The following is a 16,098-nucleotide window of genomic DNA, read 5'->3' as shown; positions in this document are numbered from 1 at the left end:
ATTTGGGTGTGATATGTTTTGTCTTTGTTTTCATCCATTATTATAAATGTGGGCAAATGGCTGTAGGTGGTAGGTCAGAATCTTTGATTTTTATTTTAACTGTTGTTAAAGGAAAAAGTTAATGGGAAATGGCTATAGTACAACATTCTTTAATCATTGTATATTCTAGCTGCTCAGTTTATTTATTCACGACGTGACAAACCTTCAGTTGTTGAACCTGTAGAAGAATATGATTATGAAGATTTGAAAGAATCCTCCAATTCTCTTTTGAACCATCAGCTAAGCGGAATTGATCAAGGTATAGTAAAAAGTAGTCTATCTATGTTTCTTATCTGAAAATGATTAATAATCAGTTTACCGGAAATTATCAATTTTATTTTTCATAATAATGATCGTGGGTAGTAATGGTATGAACTACCATTATATCTTATATCTTCAAGGAAAATTTATATTTTATTATATTTTGTGAGGACTAGATGGTTAACTGTATGGTTGAAAAATTGTGTGGCTGTTATTTAATAACTGGAATTTTTTATTGAAATCTCCTTAGGAGAGGAACTTCAATGATTTGTTTTCTTTTAGCAATATTTATTGTTTCATAAGCTCTATGTAGAGCTTATGGTTAGATTACAGAAGCTCATTTCCTTGCAAAATGCTAGGCTCCAAAAGTCTGGTTTTTATTAAAAAAAAAAAAAATTAAGTCTGAAGTAATACTATACAGTGTCCTGATTGGTCACAGTCATGTAAATTAAGTTTCAAGGTAGAACTCGTAAATGGTAATGGCATTGGTTCTGAGTTTGCTTCTTTTTAGTTCTCTTAAACATTTTAACAAAGATATATTATATTTTGGTTTTTGCCTTTTATAAATAAATTTCAAATATGACATTGTTTCAAACATACTACTCAAGCTATAGATTGATGAACAATGTAGTAGACCTAAAATCACCAAGTATAACAGTAATGCCATCTGTTGGTAATGAGCAGGGCTGAGCTGATTTGCTCTTTCTGTGGAGTGTGGCTTTGTTCTAGAAATGTTTTTAAATTGAAAATTTATAACAATTTAAAAACAGGAAGGGGGGAGTATATGAATCTGAGAGCTGATCTTTGAATAATTTGGTAAAATATATGTCAGCTGCTAGCCAAATCAAGAAAAATGGAGAAAGCACAAATATACAAAATTAGAAAGTGGAAAGGGAAACAACAGAGAATAAAAAAATTCATCAACTCGGCAAATACATTTGTCAATCTGGATAAAAGTTTGTAGAGGAGCTGCTGTATAAATTCCTTGATAGTTTCAATTATATTTTTAAAGAATGTGTTATAGTTGTCATTGTCAGGGGAGAGGGTAGGAATAAAGTAGAATCTCTGCTGTGCCTCAGAATGATTAAGGAGGTATGAAATTCAGAGTTATGTCTGAGAATGAAAGTTAATCATTCCCACCTGACATATGTGAGTAATTGCATGATAACAATAATAATGATTGTAGCTCACCTCTACTAACTGCTTTCCGGGTATTGTTCTAAGTGCTGTTCAGGTAATTGCATATTTAGTCTTCATAACAACCTTATGAGGTAGGTCAGGTATTGTCTTCATTTTACAGGGGAAGAAAATGAGACACAAAGTTACTTGGCTGAAGTTGCACCAGCTAGTTAAGTGGCATTAGGATATGAACCAAGACAGCCTGACTCTGTATGTCTACTCTGTGTATGTGTAGACAACAGTTACTATAATTAATTAGAAGAGGCCCTGATGCTAGCTATATACTAAGTATTCTGTTCCAGTTTTAGTAATTCATGTATTTATGAAATAGGTATAATTTTTCAAGTTTAGCTTATTAGCCTATAATTAATTTTGGACTCAAGCAAAGCAGAATTACCCAAATATTTGAGAATTTATTTTTAATAATTAAAAAAGGGAGCAATGGAAAAAGTATTAAATACTTCTTTTTTTAAAAAGAAAGGATATTGCGAGTAGATTCCTTGTTCAGTATGTAAGCATGTAAAAATGTAATATACAGTGCATTCTGTGAACTGGTTTCATTGGATTAGGGAGTCTGAAAACTTGAGTTATATTTTGATTACTGCTAAACTTAGTAGTGCCATGATTTTCAGTCCTCTTTATGACTTAGAATTTGATATATCTAAGTCATAGAGTTACTGTGAGGATTACAAAGGATATATATACATATGTGTATATGTATAGTGCATATATATGTATTAATATTTTGAAAATTGTCAACTGCTATACAAATATAAATTAATATATTCATGCATTTTTATTTGGTGGCCCCTAGGTACCAGGTACTATTTTAGGATCTAGGGATATAAAGCCTTTGCTGTCGTGGAATTTACGTCATTATTGAATGTTATTAGTAATTACTTTTTATAGTAACATAGTCATCAGAAAATAAAAATCCTTAAATATTTTAGACATCCAGATTTAAATTTTTGTGTTTAAAATGAATGTCCAGGGACTTCCCTGGCAGTCCAGTGGCTGGAAATCCATGCTTCCTCTGTAGGGGGTGCGGGTTTGATCCCTGGTTGGGGAACTAAGATCCCACATGCTGTGCGATGTGGCCAAAAAAAAAAAAAAAAAGAAAAATGTCCATTCTTTCCTTAATCTATTGGATTTCCTAATATTTATGGCATTTTTATGCCAAGTTATCTTGCCCATTTTTAAAGCATTGTTAAGGATGATTTTAGTCGGCTGAGTAGAAACTGAAGTTAGCCTAAAATAGAACGTACTTAATAATAGTTAAGGTAGTAATGCAAGAAATCTAAGAAATGTACTTAGTGATTAACTGGGTTCACTAACTCGTTAGAAATATTTTCGTAATTAACCCTCCCTTTCTACACACTTAAAAACTCATCAGTATAGGCCTCATCATCCTCATTGACTGAAATAGATTTTAGTGTATACAATTTACGCTTTTTTCAAGGATTAGTCAATATTACTTTGGAGACATTTATTGTAGTGATTTCTTAATTATTGAAATTGTTCCTCTGATAAGGGAAGCTAGGTATATTGTGGATAAAAATATAATCACTGTAATTTTTGCCAAGGGAAAATGAGTTGAACATCCTACTATAGTTTCACATCCTTTTTTCAGTTTTGAAGATTGAGGGTTCTTTCATGACACCACGTAGTATAGCTTTTAATTATTGTTGTCTGTTCTAGCTCGTCTTTTTTCATGCCTTGATCACATGAGAGAGGTACTTGGAGATGCTGTGCCAGATGACATATTGATTGAAGCAGTTCTGAAGAACAAGTTTGATGTGCAAAAGGCTTTGTCAGTGGTTCTGGAGCAAGATAAAATGCAGAATTTGAAGGTCAAGAGTGAGGGAGCAATATCTACAGGAAAGATAGCAAAAGGTATGCTTTTACTTGTTCTCTTTTAGTTTTACAGTTAATGCTTTGAAAGAGGCTTTGATTTGATTGAGCTGTTAAGAAAAATGGGCAGAACATTTTGCATGTTATAATAATTCTTAATTATTATCAATTGATTTTCCAGTTTGTGAATTTTTAAGCTCAATGGCTGCGTTCCCTTCACTCTGTTAAAGCCTGTTTTTTAATTTCCCTGCTTGTTCTAGTAACTAACAGAATATAAGGGAAATAAAATTAGATAACAGCAAGACAGAACACTTTTTGCTTTTAATTATTGGGTTTTTTTTTAACTTTAATGGGTCAGGAGATAGAAATTAATAGACAATGTCAAAAAAATCCTTTTATGGTTATAACATTTTATGAATATAATTTAGTTTTATTTAAATATCCTAAGTATTATAATTCTACTACTCTTTCATTTCATAGCCAGATCTTTAATTTTAAATTTTAGTATTTGGGGTTAAATTTAGAACTTAGTCCACAAGAGAAGGGAACCAATTATATTAATTGGTATGATGCCTGTCAGTAGGAGCATGATGATTTGTTAACTGGGTTGATATTTCTCATAACCTAAAGACTAGATTTTTGCCATAGCGAAATTGTATACAGTCTGTTACTATGAAATAAGGGTCATTTTTATGTAAATTAAAATTTTTTTATTTTGGTGGGGGGTGGGATACACTTTTAACTGACCAGTAATATGAGAATGAGTCTGTAATGTGTCATCTATATTAATAGTTTATCCCAGATCACAGTAGAAATTGTAGGGTATTATTTGTTTGCATGTTTTTAATACATTAAAAATACAGAAGATGAACCTAGTTCTTTCCATTGGTTTTTTAAACGTTTTGAATTTGAGACAATCCTGACTATAGTTTAAGTATCTTAAAACCTCACATTTGTAAAACTTGTGAAAATTAGAACATTGACTAACTTGGTAATTACCTTTGTATATATCAGTGAACAAAGTATGAAGGTCACTTAAGATGGTTAAAGGAAGGTAAAATCCTTTTTTTTTTTTAGAATGTTCGCTTTTTATTAAATAATGATCAAGTGTCACTTTATTCATGCCATAATCAAAAGAAACATTTAGTAATTAAATGCCTCATTTCATGTTTCCTTTTGGTTGCTGTGACTGTCTTCTGCATATGTGAACCTATTCATCTGAAAATGGCTCTTGTAAGGTAAGGAGTCTTATTATCTTCCTCTGAAGTTTCAGCTGATAATGTTCAAAGCTCTTGTCCTCAATCTGCAAACCATTTGGATTGCAGTAGCAAACCCTTTGATTTTTCTGGCCCAGTAGCGAAATATGGATTATATCATAATTCTTCGGTTGTACCAAGTCACTATTTACTCCATAAAAAAAAGAAACTTGACAGACCTAAAAGTGAAAAGAAACTAGAATCATGTAAGTTAACAAAAGAGCTGTCGCTAGCTGACCTAATTGATGATATGCCAAGAGATTCTTGTAAAAGTCAGCCATCAGTCAGATTATCATCCACAGATAGTCTGGAGAGTCTACTTTCAAAGCGTCTAGATGCTGATTTGTTAAGACCTCATGCATCTGAATGTATTTCCAAAGATGATTCTGCGTTCAAAGGAATACCAGATTTAAAATCCTTGATGATAAAGAGCACAGCACCTAATAACTCTTTATTTATTCAAAATAATTCAGTACCTGATTTGCAAAACATTCCAGTACAAAACAGTTTAGGAAGTTTAAATAATCCTTTGCTCTTAACTAGCTCATTGGAAAATATGGCTGTTGGTAATTTAAATGCTAGTAAAATGACTGAAGTTGGAAGTGTTTCTTCAGTTGAACAAAGCACCAAGAATTGCATATTAAAAAATGACAACTTGCAGTTTTTCCAGTGTGAAAGTCCATCCTTAGCTGAACTGTTTCAGGAGCACAAAGAGAACAATCCGAGCCAATGCTTTACTTTATCTGATCTTTGTAACCAACCATCTGCCAGTGTCACAGATCTAAGTTTGGGATCCTTTCCCTTGTCACAACTAGCAAATCGGTATCAGTCTTCAACTGGAATATCAGAATTAACAGGATCTCTGTCATCTTTGGCATTTTGTAAAGCTTCTCCAACAAGAGACCTTGAGAATTTGTCACTTTCTGATTTGATTGCAGAAACAATTGATATAGATAGCTCTCAGATTAAGAAAGATTCCTGTATGCTCAGTTTATGTGAAATGAGATCACCTGGAATAGATTCTAATATCGATCTTAGTGTCCTCATAAAAGCCCCAGATTTTGTTCCAAAACCTGTAGTAGACCAATCAGTTGCTCCAATACCAGGAACTAAAGTTCTAAGTTCAAAATTAGGGAAAAGTTCCAATTCTTCTGAGGTTAATAAGAAAAACAGTAAAGGCTCTCTGACTAGGAAACCACCTTTTTCTGTCTCTTGGACCAAGGCCCTTGCTGCCAGACCTTCAGCTTTTGCTGCAACACTGTGTCTTCGTTACCCATTGAAAAGCTGCAAGCGACGCACCCTTAACCTCTATAAGACTTTTCTGTATAGTAGACAAGTTCAAGACGTAAAGGACAAAGAGATAAGTCCTCTTATAGCGATAACACCATTTGACTTCAAATCAGCATCTCCTGATGACACTGTGAAAGCTAATCAAAAGAAAGCTTTTACTAGAGAATAGTAACACAAGGAAAACTTAATAACTGTTGTAGAGCCTTTTCTTTTAAAGTCTTTATGGGATTACTTTATATTATGGGATTTAAGTTGTGATTTTTGTATTAAAATTGTCTCAAGTCAGTTGATAACTTCAGTTGATATGTACTTTTGCACTGAAATATTTTTTTTTACTCTGTCTTCTTTTAGTGATAATTGGCTTTAAGTTGATAGCCTACAATGGGTGTATGTTTACAAAGTGCTTATGGAAACTTGATATTGTGAAATCAAACCGCAGCTATTTTTGTTTAAAGCATTCAGCTTTATAAGTTTTTACGATGAGACATTTTCTTTTATAAAATAATTTTGTGCTCTGTTCTTAAATGAAAATGCCACCACTTGGGATTATTACGGTTTAGTGATGAAGATTTTTCTTATGATATGTGGCATAGCATAGCTGAGACAGTATTATATTTTAAAATATTAGTGAAATCATTCCCAATTTCATTATTTTTCTGCAGGTGAGTACTAAAACTTTTCTATTAGAAAATCTTAAAATTTCTGACTTTTAATAATACTGTGGAGGTTGTTGAAGTACATTTTTCATGATAATGAAATGAAAATCCTTTTAAGGGACCATGTACATATTAAAGATGGATTAATACATAAATTATTTTTATACATTTTCAAAACCATTTGTGCTAAATGAACACTTTAAAATAAATATATATAAAGTCTTTTCAAGTATGGTTGCATGTTCTTTGAATAGATAATCTTATCAGATTTCCTTCACTTTTTTTACTATAAGTAATGAAATGTGGAGTTTTTCTCTTTGCTACTGACAGCCTTATGTGCTATAATGACAGTTTCAACAGTGGCAGGCCAAATAAGAGCTCTTCTAGTCAGTAGAACAAGTATGTAATTCATCCCTTAAAGCAGTCATCCTCAACTAGCAGTCAGAATCACTGGGGGAGTTTTTTTTCAAAACACAGGTGCTGTGGTTTCACTCCAGCTATGGTGAAATCAATCTCTGAGGGATGACACTTGGGAATGTGTATTTTCAAAATGGTCCCCAGTTGATTCTGATGGGTTACTTCTACTTGAGAACCGCTGCGTTAAAGAAATCAGTAGAATGAAAGAAATTACTAATGCTGAGGATAACATTGGCCAACTTGAATTTTTAATTTGTATTTTCCAGTAATTAGGAATACCAAGGAATATTGCTAATTAGGAATTTAGGGTCTTTTGCCTAAGAAGATGCTGTTTTTATATTATTAGTTATTTCTTGCAGGAAAAAATATACAAAATGTTATTTCTTAATGAGAATAAAATAGCTATATTTTCCCAGTAAAGAAATATTTTTCTCTCACAGCTACTTTACTATGCATTTGATAATTTTTTTTGTTGTTTCTTGTTTATTTTCAGAATGACATTCCAATCTTTTTAGTTGTGTATGATGTTTTTATATCCAGTGTTTTGGTGGGAAAGCTTAAGCCAGCCTATGTCTTCATTGTTCTTGACCAAACACTTTCTTGTGATGTCTTCAGTTTTTGTTTTTAATTGCAGATTTCAGTGTGTATCATTACTGATGCTTAGATAATATAAATCACAAGTTATATTTTATGCTTGATTTTAAAGTTTGAATTACTCCAACTGCTGATTTTGTTTTTCTAGTCTTGAACCTTAATCAAACATTTTAGTAATTTTGAACTATTAGTCTATGACTCATCAACTAGGTTTATATAGTGTAGGCAGTCTCCAGTTTAGAAGTGAATTGTATTCTAAGTGTTTGTTTGGAACTGACAATAATTCCCGATAGATTAAATGCTACACAAGTGGTCCCTTTGCTTATGAATGCACAAATACTTGTTTAATTCATATTGAAGTTGAACAGTGTTACTGTTGTATTACCTTCTTTTATAACAAACTAATTTTCAAGTGGAAATATACTTTTTAAACCATATAGCAGATCTTGTAGAGTGAACTAGATCTCCCTTTGTTGGCTGATCAGGATTGTAACTACTATTTATGAGATTTTTTTTTTTTTAGGGAAAAAAGTTTCTGTATTACAGGGTGATAGGGAAGGTAACAATTTTTAAATGTCTCCCTATTTCCGTTTTCTGGTCTGTCAGGCATGTATCTGACATGCTCTTGTCCTGTTGACTGAGATCTCTGAGATTCAGAGACTGGAACCAAGAAGACCCACTGTCCCTTCTACCCTTGGCCATTGGCCCTAGGTAGACAAGTGCCTGCTTGTTCACGGATGCATTGCTAGTGACAGCAGTTGTTTGCACTAAGTGCATATTCTGCACCAGCTGCTGTTTATTGACTGACTGCTGTCTTGGTAGCTCAGGTATGCTAAGTTTTTTGGTTTATTTTCCAGTTCAAATACCAGTTTTGAAGTGCAAAGCCATTTTTATTTGCATTATGATCAAGTGCATTGATAGTTTAGGAATAGAAATAATGTAATTATCTTCTAAATGATATAAAATACAAAAGACACTTAAAATGACCATTTTTCCTCTTCACTTTTTTTGGTTTTTAAAAGAGCTGGTGTTCATAGATGTTTTTCCCTCTTGCATTCTAAAGTCTTTAGTTGACTTTTTTGGTTATGGTTCTTACCATTAATTGCCAAGAACCAGGGTTTCACTTCTGTACAGAATATTTTGCTTAACTTTTCTTTCTTAATTGTTATATCTTTTTCCTATTTCCTAGTTACTGAACTGGTATTCTAGCCTCTTCTCCTCCCTTTAGCTTTGAATCTTTCTTTCTTAAACTTTTCTTTCACCTTTTTTTTTCTCATGTAAATACTAATAACCATTTCCAGTGTGTTATATTTAACTTTTAGTAGTCAGTGGGAGGTCATAGAACTAATTGTCATACCAAGGATAAAACTAGTCCAGTGCTTTTCTATATGTGGACCATTGCAAATAAACAAGTACACAGTTTATATATTGAGGAAGAGCTATGTATCATGTTTCTGTTTTGTGTTCACTCAAGTGTATATTTTCTTGTAAAATCAGTTTTGTAATAACCTAGAAATTATTTTCTATTACTTTTATAAACAAAGGTAATGCTGACTAGACGGGGGGATTCATATGAATTTCTTTAGTAGTTTTCTTTTATAATTATATAAGGCTCAGTGTATGCAGTTGTATATTGTAATTTTAATTTCTAGGGTGTAAAAGACTTGTTACATTTTGAGAGTATATATACATTTTTAAAAAGCTACATTGAAATAAATTATAATTCAGAGGTTTTCTAAAATCAGGTGTGAAAACATCACAATTTATCCATTAGGATTTTTTATGTAGGCTTGATATTTCAGAGTGGTATTTTAATAATTTATGATGAAGGTTTCTGTAAACAAATTGGAAAACAAGCTACGTGGTTGTGAAGACTTTCTTTGAAGATATTTGTCATTTAGAATTCTTGTTTTCCAAAAGGTAGAATTTTATGTTTTTACTTTTTAGGACTCACATAGAAACATTATTAAAGTATAGAATATGGTGACATGGGTAATATTGCAAAGATGGCAGTGGAAAGTAAAAGAATCGATAAAACTACACATTTCTGATGTTGACATGCCTGGTTTATATGACTTAAAGGAAAGTGTCATTTTAGTTATAGGACATGTACTGAGATGAACAAAGATCTGATTCTCAAATGGGAGGGGAAAATGGGTTCTTAAACACATAATTATATTTGTTACAGTGTGTGTGGCATGCATGACGTTACACTCTCCAGAGCTGACATCTTTGTCTTCCTGATCCAAGCTGCCACCTCCTCCTCTGCTTGCTGTCTTTATAAGCAATATCACCGTCTTCCAGTTGCTTAAGCCAGAAACCTAGTTAGCGTCATCCTTGATTTCTCTCCCTCATTTACTTCTTACAGTTGATTACCAGTCCTATTATTTCTGCTTTACAAATAAGTAAATATATGTGTGTATATATATAGTTGATTGTTGTTATTTGTGGTAGTTATGTTTTATAAAGTCATAAATTAGTGAACGAAATATGGGAACATTGACTTGGTGAATACTGAACCATTGCTCCTACAAGAAACACAGGGTTAGGTTCCTGTGATCCTCTGGTCACAACATTTTTGTCAGCCAGTCAATACATAACCTTGTTTTATGTATGTTTAAAGACACTTTATTTAATATATATTATTTATATATTACTGATTAATTGACATTGGACTCACAGCCAGTAGCACTATAACTTAATGCCTAAACAAAGTGTTATCTAACATGAATCTTTTATTTGTAAGGCATATTGCAGCTGCCTTGTGCTTAGGAACACTACAGTGCTTCAGACTACTCTTGGGGACCATTTTAAACAGCAAAATTACCAACTAACAGCTCAGTGTGAAAAATGTGGCAATAAAGAGGCCATGAAAAGGGCACTTGCTTATAGTATGAGAGCCGAAACAAGAAGGCAGAATGTCACCTTGTTTGACCTCAGCCGGGAACGTGCCTATTGGGCTACTCAAATTTTGTCCTGCTCTGCACTTGTCCACAAGAGACTGCAAAATTGTCGAAGTAATGATTTTTAGTGAGTAGTTGAATTCATGAATATGGAATCCTAAAATGAGGATTGACTGTACATTTTTTGACCCACTACTCTTTGGTCTTATTGCTACTTTTTCTCTTAAAGGCTATTAGCTTTGCAGAATTACTAAAATATTTAAATTTACTTCTCAGTTAATTTTCTCTAAAACAATTTCTGCAATACAGCCAGAGTAACTTTTGTAAAATGTAGCTCTAATTTTCTGTTCCCCTATATAAACCCTTTATTTTATAAGACCTTTTATCAACTGGTTTCACTTTGTGTAACCCACTACCCAAATCCACCCAAGAACACCTACCTGAGTTTCCTCTGCTTCTATAGTACTTTGCCCTTCCCCCTCCATTTCTCCTCCTGGCAATTAGCTCTTGAGGTTGTAGTTTATATTCACTTTACTCCTAATTCTGAGATAGGGGAACCTTCATATGTACCCATAATTCACTGTATTCCTTTTTATTACCACCCCATATAAAATCATAACCCCCCCATACATATAGTTCCTTTCCTTTGTAACCCTGCTTTATTGTTCCTCACAACCCTTACATCATCTGACATTGCATGTGTGTACACAGTTTTTATCTGTTTTCCTACTGCTCCCCAGTCTCCCCCCACCCTCCCACGCAATTTCTATGAATGTAGGGTTTTTATGTGTTTATTGCTATATTCCCAGCTTAGAATACGTCTGGCACATAAATGTCGGAAAGGATTTTTAAAGTAAAAAGTAAGTCCCACTCTTAAATACTGTCCCACATCTTGTTCCCTAGAGGAAGCTGTAAAACCTGAAAAGAAAAATTCTTTTGTATTATTCTAGAAACTATTTGCATGTTACACATATCAAATGTATATATGTCATTACACAAATGAGAAGATACTAAACACTTCAGTGTCTATATCACTTAGCAAAGTATATTGCAGATCTTTCCTTACCAGTGTATAGAGATCAATCTCACTCGTTTTAAAAGCTGTGTAGAGTTCCATAATATGTTTGTACATTAAACAGCCCCTGTTGATAAACATTTTAACTTGCTATCACTAAATGATCCCAAAATGAACATCCCACGTTTCTAGAAATTGAATTTCTATGCCAATGAGTATATACTTCAAATTTTTTGATAAATACTGCCTAATTGTCATTAATAGCGGCTGTGCTAATTTCCTTCCCACAAGTTTATGAGTGTTTTTGTTCAGATTCTCACAGATAGGATTATTACTCTTTTTGGTGTTATTTTCCTCATAATTGGAAAATATTTTTTCCATTTATTTATATGTCTTTAATGAGTGAGGCTGGCTGCTTTCTCGCATATTTAAATCTATTTGTATTTCTCCTCCTTAGAACTACCTATTCCTAATCCTCACCCATTTTTCTGCTAGCTGTCTTTCATAATGACTTATATATGTGTGTGTGTGTATTTAATATATTCAATTTTTATATTTAAATTCTTAGAAAATCCTTTTGTTATATGCATGGCATATACTTTTTCTTACTTTCAGTTTGTCATCTTTTAAATCATTATTTATAAGACAAATTGTTGACTTTATTATATTCAAATTTACTAATCTTTTATGGGCTTTTGTTTGAAAGTTCTACTTCAAGATAATTTTAAAAAATTATTTCTTATATGTTTGACAGTTTCTCTCTTTTTTAATTTATTTTTTTAAACATTTGAGTGTTTAGTCTAGCTGCTATTAGGGGATAAGGCAGAAATAGAGTTTTTCTGCCAACATCTTTTCTTTTTTGATGGCTGGATTTGTCACAGTTACCTTTTGTTGTATTACACATCCTTTTTCTTTTTTAACCTGCTTAGAAATGCCATCTTTGAAATATGCTAAATTCTTCTCTCTCCATCTGTCTTGTCTGTTTTGGGACTCTGTACTATTCCATTTCTTTGTCTTGTTCTATGCCAATATCAACTTTTTAATTACTGTAGCTTTTTATTACTATTAGTTTTTAAATATTTTATAGGCTGTCTTATTTTTTTTTCTCCTTTTTCATAGTTTTCCTGAATTACCTCACGTGGCTCTTTTTCCCACATGAGCTTTAGAAACAACTTATCAAATTACTGAAAAAAATCTAGTTCTGATTTTTATTGCGATGTTTAATGTTATCAAAAGATTTTTGGAGAAAAAAATAAACCATTTTCATAGATGTAAAAGGCTTTAGCATTACACTAATAGACAGTAAACATTACATTATTTAAATAGGTTTTCTAGTATTGGTCAACACTGGAACATTCCTAATTGGTCATGGTGGTTTATTCTTTTAATGGGATGGATTTTATTTGAAAATATTTTATTTAAAATTGTTCTATCCATAAAATTAATTTACAGTTTTGTGTGTGTGTGTGTGTGTGTGTGTGTTGTCAGGTTTTGGTTTCTCGTGGTTTTATAGAGAGCTTAGAAAGTTTTCCTGTATCCTAAAATAATTTGAAGAGCATTAAAATTATTTGTTTTATGATAGGAATTATCTTTCTCAGTATTCTAAGGTTAGTTTTGGAAGCTTTACTTTTCTGAGAAAGCTGTCCATTTCATCCGGGTTGACAAATGTATTTGTTTAGTACTGTAACAAACATTGTCTTACTATTATTTTAGATTCTTCTATGCTGTGGTTAAATCTCCGTTCTTATTTTAAATACTGTTTTCTTTCCTCTACTTTCCCCCTCTGCCTGCTCTTTTTCCTCTTGAGTTTTACCTTGTAATTTAATTTTCTTCCCCAAAGATGGGCTCCTAAATTGGTAATTAGTTCTACTGTTTTTAATTCATTAGTTTGTGAGTTTATGACCTAATCTCTTCTATTTTTAATATTGTACCTTTCTGAGTAGAACATTCAATTTAAATACATTAAAGTTTTTTACCATAAAAATTAATATTAATTTTTGAAATTTCTAACACAGATAATAATATAACAAACACTCATGAACCCACCATTTAGTTTCAACAGAAGGTAACATTTGCCACACATACTTCTGATCTCTCTCTCTGTCCTAAGAAATAAATTGTTAGATTAGAATCCAAGTTCTACCCTTTCCTTGTTCCTCCCCACTCCCTTGAAGTTGATATGCGTGTTTCTATTTTCTCTTGCTTAACTTTTGTCTCTGTAGTTATTGTTTTTCTTATGAATACTGTGTTTGCTGTAGCATATGGGTTCTTTTAGAGTTACTGTTATTTTCTGGATAATCCACAATTTAATATTGATTTCCTTTTTAAGCCAAGAACCTAATTATTCTTTTATTTTTTAAAATTTTTATTGGGGTATCACTGTTTTGGAATGTTGTGTTTCTACTGTACAGTGAAGCAGAGTTCCCTGTGCTATACAGCAGGTTCTCATTAGTTATCTATTTTATACATATTAGTGTATATATGTCAATCCCAATCTCCCAATTCATCCCACCACCCCCTCCCCTGCCCCCGCTTTCCCCCCTGGTGTCCATACGTTTGTTCTCTACATCTGTGTCTCTATTTCTGCCTTGCAAACTGGTTCATCTGTACCATTTTTCTAGATTCCACATATATGTGTTAATATACGACATTTGTTTTTCTCTTTCTGACTTATTTCACTCTGTATGATAGAGTGAAGTAAGTCCATCCACGTCTCTACAAATGACCCAGTTTCGTTCCTTTTTATGGCTGAGTAATATTCCATTGTATATATGTACCACATCTTCTTTATCCATTCGTCTGTTGATGGACATTTAGGTTGCTTACTGTATTTGCTGTAGCATATGGGTTCTTTTAGAGTTAACTATTATTTTCTGGATAATCCAGAATTTAATTTTGATTTTCTTTTTAAGCCAAGAATCTTTTTTGTTTTTTTAAATCCCAGGTTGTGGTGGGATTTTTGTTTGCTATTTTTGTTATGATTACTGGTTTCATTGTACTGTTATCAGAGAATGTGGTCTGTACCTTTTACTCTTTGAAGTTTATTGAGTTTTTCTTTGTGGTCCAATGTAGTTTTATAATGATTTCATAGGCCTCTGTCAAGTATACGAATTCTGTTTTAAGAAACCAAGATATGATATATTTCTGTTACTTTTCAAATTTTTGTAGAGTTCAGTATTCTTACTTAAATTCTATTTCCTTGATTGGCTATAGGCAGAGAGGTAAGTTAAAATATATTTTATTGCATAAACATTTCACCCTGTACATTTTGATAGAAGATACCTGATCTTTCCGTGGATTTGAAATTTTCATTAATATAAAGTTCCTGGTTTGCTTGTTTTATGCCTTTTGCCTTAAATTCAGTTTGTTTAACATTAATATCATGTTTGCTGCTTTCTCTAAGTTTTATTTGTCCATTCTTTTGCTTTCAGTGTTTTGAGTCACTTTGGTTTAGTCGTGTTTTCTATATTTGTGTGTAATTTGGTTTGTCAAAGACAGATGGTTTTTTCCCATTTATGGCATTGATAGGATAGATGTAGTACCTTCTGTCACTTAAAAAATATGTTGTTGTCTTTTATATTTATGTATTTTAATATATGGTCTGTGTTTTGACTTTGTATATACCCTTTGATAACCTGGAAATATTGTAGTTTATCTTTTTGTTTGTTTGTTTTTTAATTTACTTTCTTTTGGCTGCGTTGGGTCTTTGTTGCTGCACGCAGGCTTTCTCTAGTTGTGGCGAGTGGAGGCTACTCTTCATTGCGGTGTGCAGGCTTAGTTGCTCCACGGCATGTGGGATCTTCCCAGACCCGGACTTGAACCAGTGTCCCCTGCATTGGCAGGCAGATTCTTTTTTTTTTTTTGCGGTACGCGGGCCTCTCACTGTTGTGGCCTCTCCCATTGCGGAGCACAGGCTCCGGATGTGCAGGCTCAGCGGCCATGGCTCACGGGCCTAGCCGCTCCGCGGCATGTGGGATCGTCCCGGACCGGGGCGTGAACCCGTGTCCCCTGCATCGGCAGGTGGACTCTCAACCACTGCGCCACCAGGGAAGCCCCCTGGCAGGCAGATTCTTAACCACTGTACCACCAGGGAAGTCCCTATCTTTATAATGTAATAACATGTTACCATTTAAAAATTTTGCCAACTTTAAACAGTATATATGTGTTGATCTCTCATGAAAGATGCAGAAATTAACACACTTATACTTCATCTCCTCTTTATTTCTCATAATTTTTGTTAATATTTTAAGTTCTTAGGGAAAGTATTTACCTTTACACCTTTTATAATATATTTAAACTCTTATTAACTGAATTAACTTTAAACAGTTTTTTAATGAGTCCTGGCTTTAAAAGTTGAACTCATCAGAGTTATACTTTTTCATACTTGACCTCTTCTCTCCCTTTATCTCCTAATAGTTTTAGTCATTATATACATAGTGCCAAGATTTACAGCATTTTCTTAGATTCTGTACTCAAAATTTCCTTAGCTTTAAACCAACCATAGTTATCTTAAAATTGATTGGTTTCTCATGATTAGGCCTCTGTTTATCTCTTGTTCGACTTTGACATCTTTTCCACCTCTCACCTTCCCCTACCCCCAAAATATACATGTTTGAAATATTTCCCAAATCATTGAA

General features: G+C 32.9%; 1 protein-coding gene across 6 annotated transcripts in view; it reads left to right on the top strand.

Moving 5' to 3' along the window:
- The window catches only part of HBS1L (HBS1 like translational GTPase), an 81,469-nt gene that overhangs the window by 11,728 nt on the left and 53,643 nt on the right, over positions 1–16,098 (top strand). For 3 of the 6 annotated variants that reach the window (XR_002642532.2, XM_089922017.1, XM_022557220.2), the window contains exons 3-4: positions 170–298; positions 3,178–3,372. Coding sequence is in view for 3 of the 6 variants with exons in the window: in XM_089922017.1 (XP_089778143.1) it covers positions 170–298; positions 3,178–3,372 (324 nt within the window). In the remaining 3 variants the exon portion in view is untranslated. The other 3 variants (XM_022557236.3, XM_030760269.2, XM_089922018.1) reach the window with 3 other exon arrangements.

The sequence above is a fragment of the Delphinapterus leucas genome, chromosome 12, assembly GCF_059928025.1.
Source record: "Delphinapterus leucas isolate spDelLeu-1000000601 "Yukka" chromosome 12, BTC_Dleu_Yukka2, whole genome shotgun sequence".
Lineage (NCBI taxonomy): Eukaryota > Metazoa > Chordata > Mammalia > Artiodactyla > Monodontidae > Delphinapterus > Delphinapterus leucas.
Note: the sequence above shows the minus strand (reverse complement) of the source record. Positions and strands in the feature narration are given on the sequence as shown.